Genomic DNA, 25000 nt, shown 5'->3' with positions numbered 1-25000 from the left:
GAGGGGGAGAAAAAAAAGAAGAAAAAAAAGAGAAGGAAAAAAAAAGAAAGAAAGAAAGAAAGAAAAAAAAAAGGTTCTATTCCCATATGAGACTGTCGTGGTGTGGATATTTGCTATCAATCCCATCCTCCCTCCCCCTCCCCCAACCTCTCCCACCCCATCTCCCTCAAACTCCACTCTATACCCCCACCCACCCACCCACCGTCTCCCCTTCTCTCTTTCATGGGAGTCGGAAGAAATTGTGACAACAGTTTCACTTTCAAGGTGAATACTATGTACAATGAGGGCGGGAGGGGGGAGGAGAGAGAGAGAGAGGCGGGTGGAGGGGTGCGGGGGGTGGGGCGAACAGGGCGAGAAGGGAGAGGAGAGGGGGAGGAAGGAGAGAGAGGGTTGCTGATTCTGAATTTGTGACGGACAACCGTCACAGCTGTATTTTCGTAAGCATATAAAGACACCGCTGACGCTGTTTCCCTGCCTCCCAGCAAACGATTTTTGGTACTGTGTCGTGAGTTGGTTGGAACAGCAATATAAAGTCAAAGAGGGGATGTTGGGAGGGGTTGGGGGTGGGGGGTGGGGGAGTGGGGTGAGAGCTGCCAATGGGATCCAACAATGGCAGCAGGGGACTCCCACAGACTGTCCAACTCTTCTCCATCCTACTACACCTTGGTCCACAGAAAGGAGCCGAACATCAGGACTTTAAGCCTTATGAATGAATGGTGGTAAGTATTCACCGTCTCTCTGACGTCTGAACTCCCCCCCCCCCCCCCCCCCCCCCATGTATACTGATTCTCTTTCTTTTTTTTCTAAATAGAAAAGCAAAAAACAAACAAAATTCTTTCTCTCTCAAACACACACACACAGAGAGAGAGAGAGAGAGAGAGAGAGAGAGAGAGAGAGAAACAATTAAAAAAAAAAAAAACGTTTACGGCGACAACAGCTCCCTCAAGAAAGCAACCCAAGGCAGCCAAAGTCTGTACATAAGAATAAAATACATAGTCAAAACTTCAGTAAGGACGCCAACCACGTGACAGGACGCAGTCACTCCGACTTGTCACGTGGTCCAACGAACACGGGGGGCAGGGGCTTGGGGGTGGGGGAACACGAGCGGCTCAGTGGGACAAAGTTCTGGGTGCGGAGGGACTGGAACTCCAATCACTCGCCACACACCCCTGTCTGTTGGACCCAAACTCCCCTGTTCCACCAGTCTAGACGTTCTGACGCTTCTCAAAGTCCAGACAGACAATGGCTGCTGACCACAACAGAGATTTCGGACTTGCCTCGACGGGCGCAATAGCCGAGTTGTTAAAGCGGTGGACTTTCTATTTGAGGGTTCCGGGTTCGTATCTCGGTAGCAGCGCCTGGTGGGTACAAGGTGGAGATTTTTTTCGATCTCCCAAGTTAACATAATGTCCATACCTGCTAGTGCCTGAAGCCCCTTCGTGTGTATCCGCAAGCAAAAAGTCAAGTACGCACGTTAAAGATCCTGCAATCCATGTCAGCGCTCAACTGGTTATGAAAACAAGCACATACCCAGCACCCCCCCTACCCCCCCGAAAATGGAGTATGGCTGCCTATATGGCGGGGTAAAAACGGTCATACACGTAAAAGCCCACTCGTGTACATACGAGTTGAGTTGCAGCCAATGAACGAAGAAGAAAAAGAAGATGACTTGCCTTTCGCTCGGCAAGGGAGATCTGGAACAACAGACTGATTGACTGACTGACTCTCTCTGTGTGTGTGTGTGTGTGTGTGTGTGTGTGTGTGTGTGTGTGTGTGTGTGTGTGTGTGTGCGCGCGCGCGCGCTACCTACCGTCCTTCATGAGGTGGTATTCACCAGAGTGCCAATAATATACACGCTGCACTGTTTCCTCTGGTTGAATCTTCACACTTACTGTCATAGTTGTAACATCTCCTTGCATTGTCTTGTTGTTGCTGTTTTATTACAACACTCTAACCCACTTTAACATTTCATTTTACCCCCCCCCCTTCTCTCCTCCCAACTAGTTCTCTTGATTCTCAAAGAGACAGACATGCAGACACTGTTAAACAATCATGCGCTCATGCACCATAAAAAAAATAATCAATAACAATATACAAATGAAATACGTTTCAAAATAAAAAGTAATGCTTACAAAAAAAAAGAAAAAAGCAAACAAACAAAAACCACACACCACACACACACACACACACACACAAACAACAACCCCAAAACAAACAAGCGACCAAAGACATGCTTAAACTGAGCACCATGTCGACAATGCTGTAACAATAACCAGAACCACAGCCTCTTTCAACACACTCCAAGCGCAACCACAGCAATCAAATAGATACGAACGGAGGAACAAGCTGGATTCACGCTCCTTTCCCACCTCACCTCCACCCCACAAATAAAAACAACAACCCCCCCCCCCCCCCCCCCACACACACACACACAAAACACCACCACCACCACCACCACCAACAACAACAACAACAAAAACCCCAAACCCAACGATACCAACAAGAAGTTGTTAGTGTCGACACGAGCTTACAACACGGCCATCACTCACACAACACAACAAGGATTTTTCTTCATTATTACAACACCCACCGCAAAATGCAAAAAAAAAACCAACAACAAAGAACGATGAAATATGCAAACTGCCAACACCACCGCCCACTCACTATACATCTTCTCACTTCCATCGAAACTCCATTCTTCCACTACGGAACCAGACCATGGGGGAAAGGGAGGTGGGTTGGGGGGGCGGGGGTGTGGTTTGAGAAAGCAAAACCTATCTGCTACACATACCATATTATGCCAGACAGTTGAGGGAGGGAGGGAGGAGGGGGCGACTGCGGAGAGGTGCTTACGATGAAGGGCAATAACTACTTCGACAACCATTACTACTACATCTACAAGGCAGGCGGGGGGGAAAAGCTACATAGCCAGGTAAGCTACAGTACCTGTAGCGAACTGATCAAGAGTGTCACTGCCTGTACTGGTGGAAGCGAACGGGGACCCGGGGCTGGAGTCTACCGGTTCTGTCTTTATGCCTAGATGACCAGCCACAATAATAATAATAATATAATAATAATAATAATAACAATAATGGTGATAATAATGATAATAACAGTAATACCGCAAACGAATAAAATATATTTTCTGTATACTTAGATGATTAGAATTATATTTCAAAAAACATTTTTATACATACATACATACATATATATCTCCACGTTCAAACATACATACATAGATATATTATACAGTATACATACATACATACACACAAGGAATAAGCAAGCAAACAAAACAAATCAATATCTAATTACTGAGACACCCACTGTCACACAATGTTCAATCTTCACATTCATTTGCAAACACAATTTAAAAAAATCATACAAGGCACGTCATACGACACAGATACAACTTTTTTTTTCTTTCTTTTTTTCAGGGGGCGGGGGTGTTGGGGGAGGGGGGGTGCAGGGAGGAGCAACTCTCACAATATATAACCATGCCTTACTGCTATTGTCAGAATCGTTGACAATGATCAATGACACATCCAGGAAAAAACAACACACACACACACACACACACACACACACACACACACTAATCCAGTTTATCCAGTGCTGGTATTTCACTGGGTGGTACCGCCGTTTCTCTCACTGAGGTCAAGAATTTCCTGATGGTAAAAAGTGCGCACGCACGTACGCATGCACGGGCGCGAATACACAACACACACACACACACAAACGCGAGCGCACTTATCAGAACACACACACACACACAGGGGAGTGAGTGAGAAAAGAGAGAGAGAGGGGGAGGGGTTAGTACAAAACGTAAAGTGATCAATAGACTTATACTATTCTCGTACGTCAAATGAAAAAAACAAACACACACACACACACACACACACACACACACACACACAAACAAACAAACAAACAAACCCACAGATATATAATATACCCGTACCAACCTCGTCTCCAATGAAAGCAATACTTTTGTACAGTCAGACGACAACTAAATTTACTCAAAAAAAAAAAAAAAAACCAAAAAAAAAAAAAAAAAAAAAACGTTGATAAAATAACTGCATGTCTTCATCGCTACGGACGACCGAGTTTTGTTTCAGCGACAGGAGAGTTTGTATTATACTCAATGTTTGGTGATACATATAACTTACATGTCAAACTGATGCAAACTAGGCCTATCGGTTTGCTCTGCTTGGCCAAATTTCGCGCGGCTAACGGTGAAAAGACGACCCGTCTTGCCCATCATATATGTACCGTGATGTTAACACCACCACCCTTACCCCCTACGCCCACCTCCACTACACCATGCGCTACTGCTCTGGATGCCAGTCCTTCGGATGAGACGACGACGAACCTACGTCCCGTGTGCAGCATGCATGCACTTGGCGGCACACGCAAAAAGACCCACTGGCAAAATTCTGTAGGGAAAGGGGAAAAAAAGAAAATCTACTTTGCTTGTTAAACAAATACACTTGCAGATGGAGAAACACACACACACACACACTCTCTCTCTCTGTGTGTGTGTGTGTGTGTGTGTGTGTGTGTGTGTACACATGACATATATATATATATATATATATATATATATATATATATATATATATACATACACACACATACGTATATATGCACACACACACACACACATAGAGAGAGAGAGAGTGTGTGTGTGTGTGTGTGTGTGTGTGTTTCTCCATCTGCAAGTGTATTTGTTTAACAAGCAAAGTAGATTTTCTTTTTTTTCCCCTTTCCCTACAGAATTTTGCCAGTGGGTTCTTTTTGCGTATATATATATATATATATAACACATATATAATATGGATTGTGATGCGCTCTCCGAAGCCGAAATTCGTAGAGAAATCTGCCGAGACAAAGGTAATACAACACAACACAACACAATGCAACACAACACAACACAACACAATACAATGACTATATCACGGTTTTCTGACGGATAAAAGCAAACAAACAAACAAACAAACAAAAACAAAAAAACAACGACAACAAAACAACAACTAAAGTCTCTACACATAGCAGTCTTCAGCTAAGGTCTAGCGGCAAACGTGGAGAAAAGGGGAGAAGGCCGATAGGTGACAAAACACAACAACAGCAGCAAAAAAAAACAATGCGCTTTATTTTACCAATCAATAAAGGCAGAAAGAGAAGAAGAAGTAGAAGAAGAAAGAGGAGGAGGAGAAGAAGAAGTAGTAGTAGGAGGAGGAGGAGAAGTCCAAAGAAGTACCCAAGAAGAAGAAGAAGAAGACGAGGAAGAAGAAGACGACGAGGAAGAAGAAGACGAGGAAGAGATAAGGATTCAGCCAGCAGACTGAGAGAAGGAAGAAAGAAGTACAACAACAACAACAAACAGCAAGCAGAATTAAAGAAGGAAAGGAAAAGAGAGTAAAGAAAACAAAAAGAAAGAAAAATTGACCTACACAAACAAAACAAAACAAAACAAAAACAAAAAAAAAGAAAAAAGAAAAAAAAAATTAAGAAAAAGAACGGGTGGTGTGAAGGGCAGGAGGGGAGGGATATGCATTACACTGCAGTTGAGCGGGATCAATACGTCAGAACATGTCAGCCCTTTTTTTTTTTCCCTCCAGGTCTCCCGCTATATAACTAGCGCACTCCGAGAAGGAACAGAGACCATAATTACAGACTTTTTTTTTCTCTTTCTTTTCTTTTTCTACTCTTTCCTCTTTTTCCTTCTTCGTCTCCTTTTCATTTGTTCTTTTTCTTTCTTCCCCCCTCCCCCCTCACTGAACTGAAAGTCATCTTATCCTCTCGTACACCAGTTTGTTTGTTTTTCTATTTTTATTTTTTAAAATTAAATTACATAATCGCTTCCTAACACACACACGGACTCACCCCCGACCCCCCTCCCCTTTCAACACAGACAGACACACACAAAAGCATACACATACAGTCATTGACCTGGGGTGATAACAAAAAACAAAAACAAAAAAAACCCAAAAGACCTCAACAACAACCGTTCCAGCCTGTCCTTCACCGCATGGCGACAGCTGTTGGGCCAAAGTTACAAACGGAACCATACACGCTGCAAAAAAACAAAAAAAAAACCAACAAAAAAAAAAAGGGGCCTGCCTTTGTCTTTTCTCTGCCTGGAGGTGTCGTCAAAACTCGGTTTGTGTCACCCTGGGCACTACAGCTAGCTAGCTATTGATGCATTCACACTGTTGCCGCACACAAGAAATAGCGGATGGTCTTCTTCGAACCAAAACTAGCTAGCTGAGTGCATTGCAGGTCAAACTCTGTGAGACTGGTGTGAGACGATAAACCCCTCAGGTCCAGCATGCACTTAGCGCACGGACAACGAACGGGAACTTAGTCACGGCAACAAAATTGATGTCCCTCGTTATACGACATAAAAAAAACCCACTTTGATAGGGTGGGGGGGTGGGGGTGGGGGGGGGTTTAAAAACATTAGTAAATAGAAACGATATACACCAACAGGTTAAAAAACAACAACAACAACAAAAAACAGCCATATACATGTGTGTGTGTGTGTGTCCCTCTGTGTGTGTGCGTGTGTGTGCGTGTGTGTATCTCCGGAGAGGGAAACCCCACAACAACACCGACAGAAAAAACAGTGACAGTCAACACAACAACAACAACAACAACAACAAAATCAGCACTCAACTTGTAACAACGAACCACTTCAATACCTTCAATACCGACCGAACCGCATCATAATTCTTTTCCATCATCAACCACAGTCAAAGAACACTTTCTGTGAGTCTTCAAAGACACACACACAGAGAGAGAGAGAGAGAGAGAGAGAGAGAAGCTGTACTCACTTGAGACACCGCCCTGACACATCACCCACATGTCGGAGTTAGAGTAACCAGCAGACTCCACTGACGACGGTGGTAACACACCTGCACACACATCAGGACACACAATAATAATGATAATAATAATAATAATAATAACAACAACAACAATAACAATAATAACAACAATAATACCATTATCATCATAACTATAGTAATAATGTTTTTCTTTCCTTTATTATTTTCCCCCCCGTCAATACAAAGATTCACGTTATGTTCTTTCTGTCATTTTCACTTAAAATAAAAACGAAAGAAAAAAAGAAGCGAACTACAGAGTAATGTGAACTTGTGAATTGTGTTGTTATTGGTCGTTATGTTATTTGTTTGGATTTATTTCCTTAACAAAATAACCTTGTGGTCTCTTTTTGGAGAAATACAACATTCTGTGCGACCGAACAAAAAACATCTTAAATGAATAAATGAATAAAATACATAATAATGATAATAATGACGACGACGACGCAAAAACAAAACGGCTCGACGCGCATTTGACAATACTTCTCTACACACAGTTCTATTATGAATTTGACACAGGAATATAAATCACTGTACTGTAAACAAAAAACAAACCAACAAACAAACTAACCAGCACAAAAACAAAAAAACAAAATAAAATAAAACAAGAGAGGCAATGCCTTAAAGACTCACTTGTGATGCACTTAAAAATATATATATATAAAATCTAATCGTTAAAATGTGTTATGTGTTTGTTATTATAAAGCTTCGCGTTAAAAAAAAGAAAAAAAAAGTCGTAACCAGATTCGAACCCCGCGTGTTCAGGTGAGAAGAAACTGCCTTATCCATTACACTATCGTGGCTCGTTAACTGACGTTCTAAAATTTAAATTTTGAACATACTTTTTTAAAGGGCGATAAATCAATTGTGGTATTCGCAGTGAGACCGCTGTTTAAATCATATTATTCTGGTGTATCTTGGGCATTCGAACGCTGTTTAAATCATATTATTCTGGTGTATCTTGGGCATTCAAAAGATCGTTAAGGGCAATAAAAAATAAAATAATTTTTTTTTTTTTTTTAAATCTTGTTAATGGCTATCGCCGCAATCACACTGCAACATTTAGCCGTTTTCACTAGATCTAGATAGATGTACAAGTTTAGTTACACCCGCCGGGAATGTAGTACGACACGGTCGATTCAATTTCTCTTTTATGTTCATTCTAGTTTCATAGTTTTAAAGTTGATATGAAAATTTACTATTTGTTAAACTAATAACATGTACAGCCAAGTACAAGTACTTCTAAACGTCGTAAGAAGTGAAAAGGACTTCATTTTGAGAAAAGTCAAGACTGGAAATTTTTTCGTTTCATCGTGATCAGTTCAAGGGTATTAACTCGCATGGTTTACAACTTTTAACTGTGAATTCCGACTGATTCTGTGGATATTTTTATGGCAGTTTGGGGCATAATCCAGTAAGTGATGAGGCGTTCACAAATCTTTCTCTGAATAAATATTTAACGGTCTCCTTCTCCAACTTTCCATCACATGTTATCGTGTATTGTTGATTGAATATAGGATTGAACGGGCAGGTCAACAACTTGAAACAAAATGGCGTCGTTGGCGTTCGCGAAGAATATGAGCACGCGCTTGGAATGTGTATAAATGTCTACGCAATTGATTTTTGCCCATGACCTTCAGGGCTCAGCCAATAGATCTGTCAAGTCCACTAGTCGTATTGATTTTAGTATTTTCCGAAAAAGACCACTTGGACGAATGAACATAGTGAAAGCCCTGTACACTGAGAGTAAAACACACAAGCTTTTTATGTATTGAGTATAATTTCAAAATGTAATGTTTAAGATGAGAAAGATCAGTTTAAAGCAAATTAACTCCCTAGCATTAATTACAGAGTAATTTCCCTTTTTTACTATCTGCACCAAAACGTTTGCAAAACAAATAAAACTTCCATGCTTAGCAAAAGAAGTTTCTGTTTGAACTAAAAATGATAATAATGACTGCTCTTGCTGTTGTGTCAGAATATCAGATCAAAGGGCCAAGCTTAGAGAATACAAAAAATATAAATATAACAGTAAATGCAGTTTGCATATAATTAGGCTTCATTTTTTTTATCTTCTTGTGCCCATCCCAGAGGTGCAATATTGTTTCAAAGAAGATGACTGGAAAGAACTGAATTTTTCCTATTTTTATGCCTAATTTGGTGTCAACTGACAAAGTATTTGCAGAGAAAATGTCAATGTCAAAGTTTACCACGGACACACACACACACACACACACACACACACACACAGACAACCGAACACCGGGTTAAAACATAGACTCACTTTGTTTACACTAGTGAGTCAATAAAAGCAAACAATAACAAGAAACCCAAAACAAATACAAAGCACTTTAGACAAAGAAAGAAAGAAAAGAAGAGGAAGGAAACAATCAAGCAAGCAAGGAAAAGGTGGTGATCGTTGTAGGAGGCTAGCTGGTAAAGGAGGAGGAGGGTTGAGGGTCGGAGTGGGGTTGGGGGTGGGGAAGGAAGGTGTTTTACATCCGGCCTGAAGTACTGACAAAGAGATGGGTTTCAGAAGGGGAGGGAAAGCAAAATAATAAAAATAAATAAATAAATAAATAAATAAAATAAACGAACAGAAAACCAAAACACTCCCCCCACGCGCCCCCTCACACACAAAACATTCGCTGCCACCCCAAATCCACCCTCCCCCCGCCGAAACCATCACTAACTGACAAGACGAAAAGCAACAGGAAGTTAAAAAAAAATAAAATAAAATAAAAAGACAACAACACCATAAAAGCAGCTGAACTGTCTTTCGACAGGTTTTTTTGTTTTGTTTTGTTTTGTTTTTTCCCCTGCACTTGGGTTTCTTGTCTCTATCCGAGTCTGAAATGCGTTCATACATGGGTTTCCACCACCACCACCCTAACCTCCACCCCCAACCCCAACATTATGTGCAGTTGGAGAAAGATGCGCGCGCGTGAGCTCGCACGTGTATGCGCATGCATGTACGCATGTAATGCACGTGCGTGCACGCATGTGTGTGTGTGAGAGAGAGAGAGGGAGAGAGAAAGACAGAGACAGAGCGAGACAGAGAGGCATGCAAAGGGAAATGTGTAATTATCTTATCACACACAGACAGCAAACGCGTGTCTGAGGAAAAAAAAAGAAAAAAGAAAAAAGAAAAAAAAAAAAAAAAAAAAGGAAGATAACCGATGACGAAGACACTTGACAATGAGATTTTCTCCGTTGGGTCCTGGACGATTTGACAAAACAGGGCTTTCTCCAGTATGTGCGTGGTATGTTTGAATTACATGTACGCGCTACACTATACACATCTTGGATGCGTGTGTGAAGGGAGAGAAAATTGATGGCTGTAACTTTTTTTTCTTTTTTTCTTTTAAGCTTTAAAGCATGAGTAGTTTTGCCTAAATTGTATTCGGAATGTATGTATTTATACACGTGAAATACTGTGTGAAATTCGGGCTGCTCTCCCCTGGGAGAGCGCGTCGCTACACAGAGCACCCCCCCCCCCCCCCCCCTTTTTTTTTCTTCTTTTTTTTCCTGCGTGTAGTTTTATTTGTTTTTCCTATCGAAGCGGATTTTTCTACTCAATTTTGCCAGGGACAACTCTTTTGTTGCTGCGGGTTCTTTTACGTGCGCTAAGTGCATGCTACACACGGGACCTCGTTTATCGTCTTATCCGAATGACTAGCTTTCCAGACCACTACTCAAGGTCTAGTGGAGGGGGAGAAAATATTGACGACTGAGCCATGGCTCGAACCAGCGCGCTCAGATTCTCTCGCTTCCTTTGCGGACGCGTTACCTCCAGGCCATCACTCCACATGCATGGTATGCATACCAGTGAAGTATTGGCTGAAACACTATTCCACTGACCTCTTCACCACATGCATTACTTGTTGGTTGTTTGTCCTTTTGCCCTCGAGGGCTGGACGTTAAACAACAACAACAGATAACGAACAAGAGGACTTGTGCTCACTCCACTAGCCCCGTGAAATAAAATGTGTTTCCGTTTCCTGTTCTCAAAAAACTTGGTCACGAAGTTTTTAAACTACCTGACCCCACCACACACCCTCTTTATGTACACAGATATTTGAAAGGGGGTAGAGGTGGGGGTGGGGGTGGGGATGGGGATGGGCGAACCCCACCCATATTTTCTTCTCTTCGTTCGTCCTCCCTCTCCAACAACCCCCCCCCCCCCCCCCCCTCCCAACACCCCTAATCTACAGTGCTCGCAAGATATCTGCGAAGATCCATAAAATATACAATCGACAATATCCACATTTTCTTCCCCTCAGCTCCTCTGTGTGACTGGCGAAGTGAATGTCCATGCCTTGTTGCGAACACTACTTATTCGCCCCCGTAAGGGGAAGAACTGTGGATGCTACCTATATCAGCAATACCCACAAATATAATTATCATTACGCTCTGAGTACTACTGCTAGTACAAAAAATAAGTAATAATTTTTTTTTTAAACCGCCGCTGACATGACAAAACTCCATCTTTTAGCCAGCGGACTCCAGCCGCTTGGGACCGGATCCGGGAACCGGATCCACACCGCAACCATCAGCACGAGGTCTATACGAGCTATGGGTCACCTCATCCAGCAATAGGGCACGCCTAGCGGACGCCCCAGGCACCATGTAACGGAGGAGCCCCCAGCCAACGAGCAACTTGCTCAGACTGCATAGTGAACTACCGCTTTTCCTATATAACCACGCCATAATATGCAAATGGCGGACAGTTCCTGCCAGGATCGCGCTCAATGCGTCGTCATGGTCGTGGTCGTCGTAGCGGCCCGGTTTTGTGGCGGATCGGGTGGCGGTGTCGAATGCGCCACTTTTACGATTCTGGCGACCCGAGTCAAGCACAAGACTTACATTGTCAGCGGCGCGAGAGAAATGGGAGGTCGTCCCCCATACCACTACAATCACCGGCCAGGACCCAGCGCTGAAGGAACTATACTGGCTGACAGAGCGGTGAGTGACGGGATTCTTGTTGCTGCCCCCCCACCCCCACCCCACCCCACCCCCACAAGAAAGTCATTGTCACTGCTGGGACTTCGTTCCCTCGCTCTTTTCTGGGACCCACCCCCTGTTCCAAACGTGTGGGGGCCGTGGAGGTGGAGGACAATGTATGTGATTTGTCCCCTCACCTATCTTCGCTCCCCCCTTCCCCCCAAATCAAGGATCAATTTCTTGGGAATCTCTCATAAACCACACCACCCACGTGAGGCAAGCTGTGAGGCATCAAAAGCATAACGACTGTAAACCCCCATCCCACCCCCACCCCACCCCCCTTCTGCATCAACACCTGGTCATGCAGGTGTGGGGAGTGACTGTAACTTGTCATCCCATCCCCAACCTACCCCTTATGAAGGATCACTTTCCAGAGAATCTGCTGTAAAATCAACGTACCACCAGACCACTCCACCCCCCGACCCCCCCCCCCCCCACCCGACCCCCCCACCTTGGTCTCATAGCGTAAGGCAAAATGGTAAGGCATCAACAGCATGACCACAGATCCGGTTCTGCTAGAGCATCTGGTCCAGTGACAATGCGTCCGACTGGAAGGAATAGAGTGTCGCCGGGTTTGAACTTTGATCCCCATATAAAAACTATGGACTTTTTACTCCTTCCACTACACCTTTACGTGGTGGTCTGGTTGCTAGCCATTCGAATGAGACCACGCCAAAACAGGAGCTCCCGTGTGAAGCACATTCGCTAAGCGCGCGTAAAAGAACCCATGGCAACAGTTGTCTGTTGAGAAAACTTGTCAACAGAAAAGAGTGGTGTGGGACAGGTGGGGTTGCAATGCAACAGCCCCCTCTACCCGAGGGGGAGCACTCAGTGTCTGCAACAGGGAAATCTGATGCGGCAAAAAGTTGTCAAATGCAATTTACAAACCCGGATAACATGGCCTTTCCTCTGTGGTGAATAAACAACAACAACAAACAGTACGCATGTATGTCTGCCAAGGCCGAAAAAACGACTTTTTTTTCTTCTTTTTTTCTCAATCGTACACATTGATGTCTATTAATCTTTATTCAATGCAGAGGAAAGATTGGGGTTAGGGGGGCGGGGGCGGCGGACTGGAGGTGGTTAGGAAGACAAAGCTTTGGATGCGCGCGCGCGCGCGCGCGCGTGCGTGCGTGCGTGTGTGTGTGTGTGTGTGTGTGTGTGTGACGCGCGCATATTGTTGTTCTTCTCTTGCCGCGCTCGTGTAGCTTCCAAATTTAAACAAAGCACAGCTTCAAACCAAAAGCCTATTTGTTCAGTCTAATGTGAAAAGAAGAAGAAGAAAAACCACCACCACCACCACCAACAACAACAAAAACAGTAAAGAATTTTGACTTCCGCCATTAGTAAAATCCCTAATTTAAACAGGATATCCTTTCTTTCCCTATTCTCTCTGTCTCTGTCGGTCTCTGTCTCTGTCTCTCTCTCACAGAAATTGCCCAAAGATGACGTGAACGTACACATATAGCAAACATATGCATGCGCACGCGCACACACACCCAAGCACACAATTACACACACACACAAACACATAACCAACTACACATACAGACAGACACACAGACACACACAAAGACACGCACTCAACATCACGAACGTTCGTAATTCAACAGCAGCAGCAGCAACAGCGGGAACTGGCAAAACATGACGAACACTGCCCATGGTTTTGAAAGGTGCCTAAAATTCATTCCTTTTCACATGCTCCCCAAGCCCACCCACCCCCACCCCCTCTCCACAACACCCCCCTACCCACCCACACTCCCATCAATTCCCTCTCCCCATCCATCCCCTACTTCTCTAGAACCCCCCCCCCCCCCCCAGACACCCCCCACACACACACGACCACCGACCTTATTCTCCGCCCCCCACACCCATCTCTTTCAAAACTTCACCCACCTCTCTCTCACTCCCCCCAAACCCACCCCTTACCCCCCTCCGGGCGTGAGCATCCCCACCCACCAACCCCAACCCCATCCCCATAGTTCCGAGGCGTAGAGGCCGGCCGACTGCAGTGATCAATTTGCGTTCTGACAGGCAGCTCGGGGCAGACAATTTCCGCCTGACGAGGGGCAGAAGCAGGACAGGGTGCTGTGCTCTTTTTGCCACCTCTTTCCGCGGCCACATCCATCATCCTTCTCCCCCCGCCCCCGCCCCCACACCTCCCCCACCCCCACCCCCCTGGCCTCCACCTCTCATCTACCGCTCTGACACCACAGCCACCACCACTACCACCACCACCATTACAACTACTTCAAAGCCACCACGGGTAGAAACTCAACTGCAGGCAATACAAGGAGTAACAGTGTGATGAGTATAAGGAGAGAGTGATGAGGGGTGGTGGGTGGTAGGAGGAAGGAGTGGAAGTGGGTGAAGGTGAAGGTGGGGGTAGTAGGGGTAGGGTGGGGGTGTGCAGAAGTAGGAGGGTGGGGTAGAGTGTGGTAGACAGGGGTGGTCAAAACAAGAAGGTCGCTGCAGGGGTTGCTCAGGTGCTTTTCATTTCAGCTATGAAGGGGAGGGTGTATGAGAGGCGGGGGACGGGAGGGGGGGGGACTGGGCTGGGCATGAGAAGAGAAAGACACGGACAGACAGACAGACAGACACAGGATGATAGAGAAGGGAATGAGAGAAGGGGGGGGGGGGGGCAGAAAGAGAGAGAGAGACAGAAGAGGGAGAGGGAGAAGGAAGGGGGGTGGATGGGGAGAGAGAGATAGAAGAGGGAGAGAGAGAAGGGAGGGGGTGAGGGGTAGAGACAGACAGATAGAAGAGGGAGAGAGAGAGAAGGGAGGAGGGGGGTAGAGAGAGAGACAGAAGAGGGAGAGAGAGAGAGAAGGGAGGAGGGTGGGGGGCAGAGAGAGAGACAGAAGAGGGAGAGAGAGAGAGAAGGGAGGGGGGAAGAGAAAGGTGGAGGAAAGACAGAAATAATACAAGGAAAATGATAGGACTGCAGGTGGGTAAGGAGGGAGAGGTGGGCGGATGCGGGAAAAACAACAACCACACACACACACACACACACACACACACACACACACGAAAAGATGGCGACCGAGGCAAGAAATTCCCTCCCCCTCCCCCACGCCCCCCGCCACCTTCTCTCCCCACTCAAACAGCTCTCCAACGACCACACATGACAAAAATCAATATGGTACTCTCGAAAAGAAATATAGGAAAAATCTAAATCTCTTCTCTTTTTTCTAAGACTGCGAGAAGAGAAAAAAATAGGAAAGACGAACAGGAAGGGTAGAACGGAAGCGAGGGACGGGCATGAGAAGGGGGTGGGGGAGGCGTGGGGAGGGATGGAGGGAGGGGGTGAGGTTTGTAGAGAGACAAGACACAGAGAGGAAAGAGAGGAAAGAACAAAAGACCCCCCCCCCTCACCCGCCCCCCTCTCCCGCCACCAACAGAAAAAAATAACAACAGAATATTACCAAGAAGTCGAAGATATGAAGGAATGTTATCTGATACAATTGATAATATGGTTCATCAGCCGTCATGTTAAAATTGAAGTGCAACGTTTGTGAGCACGGTGTAAGCTTTAAGCTTGTTGATGCTCTTTTGTCTCTGTATGCATTGTAATCATGTGTACTGCTGAACAATTAAAGATTGTTTCAACCAAGGGGACGATAAGAGTACTTATACAGCGCCTATCCTCTCGGTCGGAGACCCAAGCTCTTAGCACTACTACAAGAGCTTTTACAAACACGGAGTCAATTGCACAACACACACACACACACACACACACACACACACACACACACACACACACAAAATGCATATAAATATCAAATATATACGTATATACAAAATGTCTATAAATGAAAACACGGTCACACGGTTAGATTAAAAACAAAACAAAAAAACATGGTCTCTTACCGAGAAAAAAACAACAACAAAAAAACAACGATGAACCAATGGGTATTTTAAAATCCGTCCAAGTTAAAATCTCTCCTTGAACAACAATAATAATAATAGTATTCAAAATGATGAAGACGATGAAGATGATGATAATAATAATAATAATAATAATAATAATAATAATAACGATAATAACAATACTACGACAACTACTACTACTGCTACTACTCTCTCTCTCTGCTTCTTTTCATTTTTTTTTCATCCAAAGTCGTTCTCATTACCGGCACGGAAAGTGCTTTCAAGTGCACTATAAAGCTTATATAAAACAGCAGGCTTTCGTTATTCGATCATGTATATTATGCATGTTGATGCAAAAAACACAACAGCTACAAAACACACACACACACACACACACACACACAAAACAAAACAAAAAACACCCATTAAACCAGTGTTTAATCCAAGGGTCATCTGTCACCGTGCGCTATAACCACGTCCCGGTGCCGACAAAAGCTACCCTATTAACACATGATGTCATTCATTTCGCACTTTATTCAGAACTCACTCGATACGCTAACCTGATCCCTTTTATAATGTGGCCGTTAGTTGTTTCGCGGCGTGTCAGAGCGGTGAAAACAGACCCTGGCAACGCAGTTTCATGAACAGGAAAAGGGAAAAAAAAAAACAAAAAAAACACCTTTCGTACAAGGACCGAGGATCCCCCCCCCCCCACACACACACACACACCCCACCCTTATTTTCCACTAATGAATTGAACCTCCAACGGTATGAAACTTTAAAGTACTTTAAAAAAATAAAAATAAAAGAGAGAGAGAGAGAGAGAGAGAGAGAGAGAGAGAGAGAGAGAGAGAGAGAGAGAGAGAGAGGCGGACGGACGAACAACTGACATCAAAACCGATCTGTATTTCTGGAGGGCTTTAAAATGAAATAAATTAAATAACAATACTAATAATCATAACAATAACCTTTTAAAAAACAAACAAACAAACAAAAAAACCCACACTTTTGCTCTGGGGACTTTCATCAGGAAATGACTACCTTTCCGTATGTGGTGGAGTGTTGGCCCAGAGGTAAGGCGTTCGCCAAGAAAGTTAGAGAATCTGAGCACGCTGGTTCAATTCCTCCACTCGCAAGTGTCTCCCCCCTCCCCCCCTCCGCCACTCTCCACCCGCCCGACCCCCCTCCCACCCAGTAGACCTACAGTAGTAGTCTGGACGCTCGTCATTCGGATGAGACGATAAACCGAGGTCCCGTGTACAGCATGCACTCTGCGCTCCCTACACGATGAAAGATATGCTATAAATATCATATCCAAGCCCAGGTGTCTTACGCTTCCCCACAAAGAAGCTGAAAGAGGCGAAATAAAATAGTTTTAACCTGGAAATCTGATTTGCGTTTGGGTGTTCTGTGGTAAAGGCGAGTAGGACTGGAGATGTGAATTTAAAAAATATATATATAATCATCAATGCTTGTGCTGGCAGTTTTGTCCGCATCCACTCCCGCCCATCCATCCCCCCACTCCCGACCACCCCACCCCACCCCACAGCGCAAAAACAGTTTTTAAAGTTAAAAAACGAGACTTTTTATCTTTTTTTTTTTCTTTGGACGCTTCATCCATTTCTTAAGGGAAAAGGAGACATCTGTTTGGATTTATTATCATCCTCTCTGTCTCTGTCCGCCCCCACCCTCTCTCTCTGTCTGTCTGTCTGTCTGTCTCTTTCTAAGCTATGGTTCAAAGACCACCATCACCCCCCAAGCGGTTGCAGAAACAAACCTGAAAGAAGAAATGGAAGAGGGAGAGGACAGGGAGGAGAAGAAGTGGGTGAAGGGGGTTGCATAGGGGGTGGTGGAGGACGGGTGGGGTAAGGAGAAGGGACGGGAAGAAGGTGCAATGGTCCTGTTATTTATGACAAAGACACAAGCAGTTATCCGCCCATCCCCCTTCCCGAAGGATGTGTGTGCTCTGCGGTGCGGTGCGATGTGTGTGTGTGTGTGTGTGTGTGTGTGTGTGTGTGTGTGAGAGAGAGAGAGAGAGAGAGAGAGAGAGAGAGTGGTGGTTAGAAGGTGAGTCGAGACAGGAATGGAAAGTGAGGGTTAAAAAGAAAAAGAAAAACAAAGAATTTTTTTAACCAAAAAACACCAATAAACAACAACAAAAAAAACCAAAAAAAACCCACTCCAACAAATAAGAAAAAAACACAAAAAAAACACCAAAAACACAACAAAAACACACACACAAAAAACAATAAACAAAAAACTAAAACAACCGGGGGACGGGGGACATGGAAGAAAAAAAAAGCAAGGTAGGTGAGGTAGGGGGTGGAGGTAGGATGGGGGATGACGGGATGGGGGTGGTGACGGGGGGTGGTGAGGTGGGTGGAGGGTGTGCGGTGCTGGGCAGGATGGAGCGGAGCTGGGGGAAGGGAGGGAGGGAGGGAGGGGGGGAGAGGGTGTCTTTCTGAACAGCCTGAAGTCCCAGTGACAAGGCAAGCCTGTAATTTGGTCCCATACATCACCCACCCACCCTCTCTCCCCGCTCACACCTCCCCCCCACCCGCACCCCCAACCCCAGCCCCAGCCTAGCAGTTGGGGGACGGACTCTCCCGACAGGAAAACACTCCGCCAGCCGACAACCACACAAAATTGGACAGTAAGGGTGGTGGAGGTTGGAGGAAATGGGGGAGACAGACACACGGAGAGACAGAGAGAGAGAGAGAGAGAGGGGTGGGGAGGGGGGGGACGGAGAAACGATGGGGGTGGAAGAGGAGGTGAGGGTGGGGGTGGAGGTGGGAGACAGGGCTTGGGTGTGTCACACTGCAAATCGCAGTCCCCCTCCCTCTCTCCGTCCTTCCATGTGCCCCTCCCCCCCCCCCCCCCACAGCGTCCCCCTCCCACTTCCTCACGCCACAACTCCTCCCAATCCACACCCCCCCCCCCCCCCATTCCTCCCCCCTTTCCATTCTCTTCCCGCCCCGTCCTCAAGGGGTGTGTCAGAGTGAGGGGGTAGGGGTGTGGGGAGTAGGGGGTTCCGGGGATGGGGGGTGGGGTGGGATGTGGGAGTGGTGGACCCAAGGCAGATAAACTCCTTAACAAAGCACAAGTAACGGTAAAAAAAAAGATATGAACATGAGGTGACAAACAAATGTGTGTGTGTGTGTGTGTGTGTGTGTGTGTGTGTGTGTGAACCAGGACTGCACTCCCGAAAAAAGCGTTCATGCAACCACACACATCCTTCACCTTCCTAAAACCACTCGATCACCAGCTTACACTTGCATCTCAAACGCCACATCAAACAGAAAGAAGCCTCACACAGTCACTCTCCTGAAACACTGAGAACCCACTAAAAAAACGACAACAACAAAACAACCAACAGCAAAGTCATGATCAATGGTTTCTCCACGTCATTTACAGCTCAGTCCTTTCGTGAAGGGCTATGACTCTCGAGCTTTTAGGCATGACTGCACTGGCTCTTAGTGGAGATCATAATACTAGTGTATGTATATGTATGATGGTCAGTCGTGCTCGACCAACACCATCACAACAGCAGAGGAGGTAACTGCCGTCCCGACTATCTGGGCTAGAATTTGATTTTTGCAGAGAGTGTCTTGCCAAAGTTACATCCTCCATTCTCTTGGCCAAGAGGGTTTCAGGACAGTCGGCGTTGGGGACGGTTTGCAAAGGCCAACTAGCCCTCAAGGCTGCAGCACTACGAGCCAGAGCAATTTTGCCTCCTAGTTTGAGAGTCATAGTCCTTCACAAAGAGACAAAGCTGTAGATGACTTCCAACTGCACGAGAGAAACTACTGATTATAAGTCATAGTCCTTTACAAAAGACAAAGCTGTAGATGACTTCCAACTACACTAGAGAAACCACTGATTATAAGTCATAGTCCTTTACAAAAGACAAAGCTGTAAAACTGATGTCCCATTGCAATAGTACAGAAACCACTGATAACACAGCTCTCCAACAGTAATCATTAATAAATAAGAGAAGGCCGACTCACCGTCTGGGGTTCCATTGTGTGTGAGGGGGAGGGGCAGGGAGGCGGGGTCCACAGCAGGCACTGGGTGAAGCGGTGACTCCCCGGCACTGTCCAGAGGACTCTCCCCGGGGCTGGACAGGGACTCGATGTTCACCGATAGCCTGCCACACACACACACATGTCATGAAGGCAAGTGGAGTTGTGGGAGTGATGGCCTTGAGGTAACACGTCCGCCTGGAAAGCGAGAGAATCTGAGCGCGCTGGTTCGAATCACGGCTCAGCCGCCCGATACTTTCTCCCCTTCCACTAGACCGTGAGTGGTGGTGTGGACGCTAGTCATTCGGATGAGACGATAAACAGAGGCACTTAGCGCACGTAAAAGAACCCATGGCAACAAAAAGGTTGTTCCTGGCAAAATTCTGTAGAAAAATCCGCTTCGATAGGAAAAACAAATAAAACTGCACGCAGGAAAAATAACAACACCACCAAACACACCAACACACACACACACACACACAAAGAAAAAAAAAAAGGAGGAGGTGGCGCTGTAGTGTGTAGCGACGCGCTGTCCCTGGGGAGAGCAACCCGAATTTCACACAGAGAAATCTGTTGTGACAAAAAGAAAAATACAATACAATACAACTTGTGTACACATACAAAGCTGGTCAATATGTGTGTGTACACAAATCCCGACAGGCCTATTTCCACTTCGTCCATGTACTGTTAAATACTGTCTATATCTGTGTGTGTGTGTGTGTGTGTGTGTGTGTGTGTGTGTGTGTGTGTGTGTGTGTGTGAGAGAGAGAGAGAGAGAGAGAGAGAGAGAGAGAGAGACTTGTTGATACAGCAGTTTTCAGCACAAACAAACAAAACACACACACATAAACTTCTTTTTTCTGTTCTTTTGTCTTTTCTTTTTTCTTTTTTTTTCTTCTTTTTTTTTTTTGGGGGGGGGGGGGGGGGGGGGGGGGGGGGGGGGGGGGGGGGGCGGGAGACAACAAACAAAACACACACACATGAACTTCTGTTCTTTTTTCTTGTCTTTTCTTTCTTTTTTAATTTTTTTTTTTTTTTAGGGGGGAATCTATCATGGCGAACATTAGTATCTGACCAAAAGAGAAGAGAGAGACACACAGAGGAGAGAGAATGAGAGAGACACAGAGAGAGAGAGACAGACAGAGAGAGAAAGGTGGGGGAGGGGAGGGGAGGAGGAGGAAAGAGAGAGAGAGAGGCGGGCAGGCTGAACAGGACAGTCACACACCCAGGATTTCACTGCAGTGTGGGAGGCAGCACACTATCACAGATTGGGCGAATCCGGAAAGGGCCGAACCAAGACCTGCACCACTGTCCCACAAATCGTACACAGAGACAGTAGTCATCACCATTCATTAGCTAGCTTGCACACACCATCATACCCAAACGTGCAATAATGGTACGCTGGTCAGCTGCAGAGAAAAACAACAATAACTGTGTAAACTTTATGTCGGTCAATCAGCATTCAACAGCAACAGTAACTGTGCCATCATGTCACTCTACCCTGCTCAATACACAAACACAAATACATTATCGCCTCTCCTACCCCCCCCCCCCCCCCCCCCCACACCCCCTTAAAAATGGATAAATAGATAATAAAACATAGATACAGACAGACATGCAGACAGTACAAATAGAAATTGTGTAATTCAGTTACGCTGGTCCAATATACACAAGAAACGGGGGTACATTAGCGCCTCTCTCACTCCACCCTCCACAAATAAAGAGAAAAGAAGAAAGATAGAAAGATAGATATAGATATATAGATAGACATACATACATACATACAGATAGTTAGATAGATAGAGAGAGAGAGAGAGAGAGAGAGATAGAGATACACATAAACAAAAACAGGTACACAGATTAGGCAGACAGATGGGTAGATTAACTGACATGTTAATACGTACACTTAAAAACAGTGTGTTCAAAAATCCATACGAGCTGACACACAAGAGTCGGGCAGAGATAAAAATGAGCAAAACTGTCATGACATTCAGACGATGAGAGAATGTGACGTATCGATTTCCTCTCTCTCTCTCTCTCTCTCTCTCTCTCTCTCCGTGTAAATCTTACATGTGTGTAAAGCCATATATGCATGCGTGTGTATCCCTGTGTGTATCCCTATTTCTCTCTTTGTGTGTGTGCGCGTGCGCGCGCGTACGCAAACACACACTTACGCATATGAGAAGCGCCCGGAAAACATCGAAAAGACCTACAGACAGAAATTTGGTCAGATAAAGACAAAGCAACACACACAAAAACAACAACAACAACACCGCCACCATCACCAACACTCTCGACAACCAACATCAACATCAACAAGAACACACACACACACACACACACACACACACACACACACACACAGAGTCCGTATTCCCCAGTGGCCAACCGTATAGTGGGTAATCCTACACTGCCGTTTTCCTAGCAATGAAGGGGAGTTTTTCATTTCCCACCGAAACAAATAAAATGAGAATAACGGATCAGGTAGCACCTCTCCTGAGAATAAAACAATCCAGTCTAGGAAAGGGGGTGGGGTGGGGGGATGTCGGGGGAGAGAAAGAACTCTCTCTCTCTCTCTCTCTCTCTCTCTCTCTCTCTCTCTCTCTATGTCTCTATTTTTCTCTCGTCTCCTAAACCTGCTATTCTTTCTCTCTTACCAATAGACGGACATACTGACAGACAGACAAATACAGACATAGGTGATATTCTTTTTCCTTTTTCGTTTTTTTTTTTTTTTTTATTCTTTCCACCAAACACATTTTACTCCTTTCAAAATTCAATCTTGTAGTTATAATAGCTATATAGACATAGCCGATACCACATCATCAAAAACAACAACAAAAAAAAAAAAAAACGGAGCATAATATACCAAACGTAAAACCGCAAACAGAAAATAATTACTGAAGACTGATCTACACACACACACACACACACACACACACACACACACACACACACACACGTACACCTCATGTGCATAACACTACCAACAGGGACATATTTGTAGATTAGCAACGTAATGTTGTAAAAATTAAATAAATAAAAAAGGATGGGTCAAAAACCCAAGCTACCTCAATGTCAAACGTGCAACATGACAATTGACTGTGCTACATCATCACGGCGACAAAGCGAAGACCTGTTAGATCGAAGACGCCATGATATAATGGGTTTGACGCTGGACTACAGGTCCAATATATATATATATATATATATATATATATATATATATATATATATATATATATATCACCCTTGCCTGAAGCTGTTTTTACAGCGAAAAAAATTTGCTGGTTTTTTTATTTTTTTATTTTTTTTTAGAATACAAGTTTTAAAGACATGAAGAACCTACTGTTGTTGGTGTGTGTATATATATATATATATATATATATTCCCCCCCCCCCCCCCCCCCCCCCCCCCAGTGACTAGGGTTCGAACAAAGTTCCACTCACAAACGTTTTCCACAGGGAGATTAAAACAACAACAACAACAACAACTCACAATCAAAGCTCGCGCGCGCGCACACACACACACTCACACACACACACACACACACACACACACACACACACACTCAGAGAAGGAAAAAAAACACACAAAAAACACGTATTCTCCATTCTATTAAAAAATAAAAAAAATCTTTGAAAAAAAAAAAAGAAAGAAAGAAAGAAAGAAAGAAAAAAAAAGAGTCGAGCCGCGGCGCAAAGCTGATAATATTCACAAAGGCACTTCCGATCCCACGACGACGGGCGCTGTATTGATTTGTGTCTTGACAAGCCCCATGTTAATGGGCCTACAACTCCACATGCTAGCTGCCTTCCAGTCTTTCTTGTCTTTCTTTCCTTCTTTTTTTCACTCTTTCTTCTTCTTCTTCTTCTTCTTTTCTCTCCCTCAAGCAAGCTGTGCAGCACTAAACACAACACAGAACAGCTCAGCCTTGGTTACGCAAAACAAGGGCATGGGGGTTGCACTGTCATCCGTTAAACACACATAACACACGCACGAACGCACGCACACACACACACACACACACACACACACACACACACACACACACAAAGCGACAGAGAGAGACAGACAGACAGACAGAAAGACAGACAGACAGAGGCAAAGACAGAGACAGAGAGAACAGTCTACAATTACCAAAACCGCGTTCAAGACACAAACGAACGCGCGACCAGCTATCCAATCATTTCTACTACCAACCAAGCAACCAACCCAAGCCCCTTGGCACAAATAGAAGCAGCAACACTATAGTAGCAGAAGAAATATTTTGTGTTGACACCTTTCCATATGTAGCATGCAACAAGCACAGTGCAAGATACCGACTATGATTGTATTACCTGCACTTAATTAAAAAAACGCTGAAAACGATACTTTACAAGCACAACGCATAACCTTCTGTAGACATCCTGTTCAGAGACTCAAAATGCTAAATGAAATCACGTCCACACACACACACACACACACACACACACACACACACACACACAAGCAAAACCACAAAAGAAGTGCAGTTAACATCTTTCATTTTTTTTCTTTCCTTTCCTTCCATTCTTCCCTCCAGTGTCGACTCCATTTCTTCTCTCTCTTCTTCTTCTTTCGCGTCCTGGCTGTACTAGCGTCTACTCATTCCGGATGAGACGATAAACCGAGGTCCCGTGTGCAGAGCGCATTTTGGCGCACTGAAAAAGAACCCACGGCAACGTCAGTGTTGTCCTCTGGCAAATTTCCCTGACCAACCGCTCTGATAGGTTACACAAACGCGTACATGCCACTCAAAGCCTGACTAAGCGAGTTGGGTTATGCTTGCTGGTCAGGCATCTGCTTATAGCAGGCGTGGTGTTGTGTGCGGTACAAGGAATTTGTTCAAACACAGTGACGCCTCGTTTCTTAAACTGAAACTACTTTTTTTTTTCTTTTTTTTTTATACTCTTGTGAACATCATTGATATCCGATACCTGTGTTATTGGCGTGAAGATCGATCTTTTTCATATAAAAAAAAAATGAATAAAAAAAATTTTAAATAAAAAAGTTCAATATTTTCTCTGCATTAAAAAAAGAACAATTCGCTGATCACTGTCGGGGCTTGTAAAAAAACAAAAACAAAAACAACCAAAACAACAACAAAACCACCGCAATCTATTAGGAATCGGGAGAGGGTCGTGGTGGTGGTGGGAGGAGGTCTGCGACAGGCCGCTTCACATACGGTTCATTTCG

The 25000-nt window shown here is 44.8% G+C and overlaps 1 protein-coding gene across 8 annotated transcripts in view; it reads right to left on the bottom strand.

Annotated features, from left to right (window-relative positions):
- Positions 1 to 25000, bottom strand: part of LOC143280018 (protein phosphatase EYA2-like) — a 320010-nt gene that overhangs the window by 95597 nt on the left and 199413 nt on the right. For 7 of the 8 annotated variants that reach the window (XM_076584470.1, XM_076584473.1, XM_076584469.1 and 4 more), the window contains 3 exons: positions 19769 to 19908; positions 6837 to 6917; positions 2947 to 3036 (listed from right to left, as the gene is read on the bottom strand). In XM_076584470.1, coding sequence (XP_076440585.1) covers positions 2947 to 3036; positions 6837 to 6917; positions 19769 to 19908 — 311 coding nt within the window. The remainder of the gene's footprint in view (positions 1 to 2946; positions 3037 to 6836; positions 6918 to 19768; positions 19909 to 25000) is intronic. The other variant, XM_076584472.1, reaches the window with a different exon arrangement.

Source organism: Babylonia areolata, chromosome 3 (assembly GCF_041734735.1).
Source record: "Babylonia areolata isolate BAREFJ2019XMU chromosome 3, ASM4173473v1, whole genome shotgun sequence".
NCBI classification, from domain to species: domain Eukaryota; kingdom Metazoa; phylum Mollusca; class Gastropoda; order Neogastropoda; family Buccinidae; genus Babylonia; species Babylonia areolata.
The sequence above is the reverse complement of the archived record's forward strand: the minus strand, read 5'-3'. Positions and strand labels throughout refer to the sequence as shown.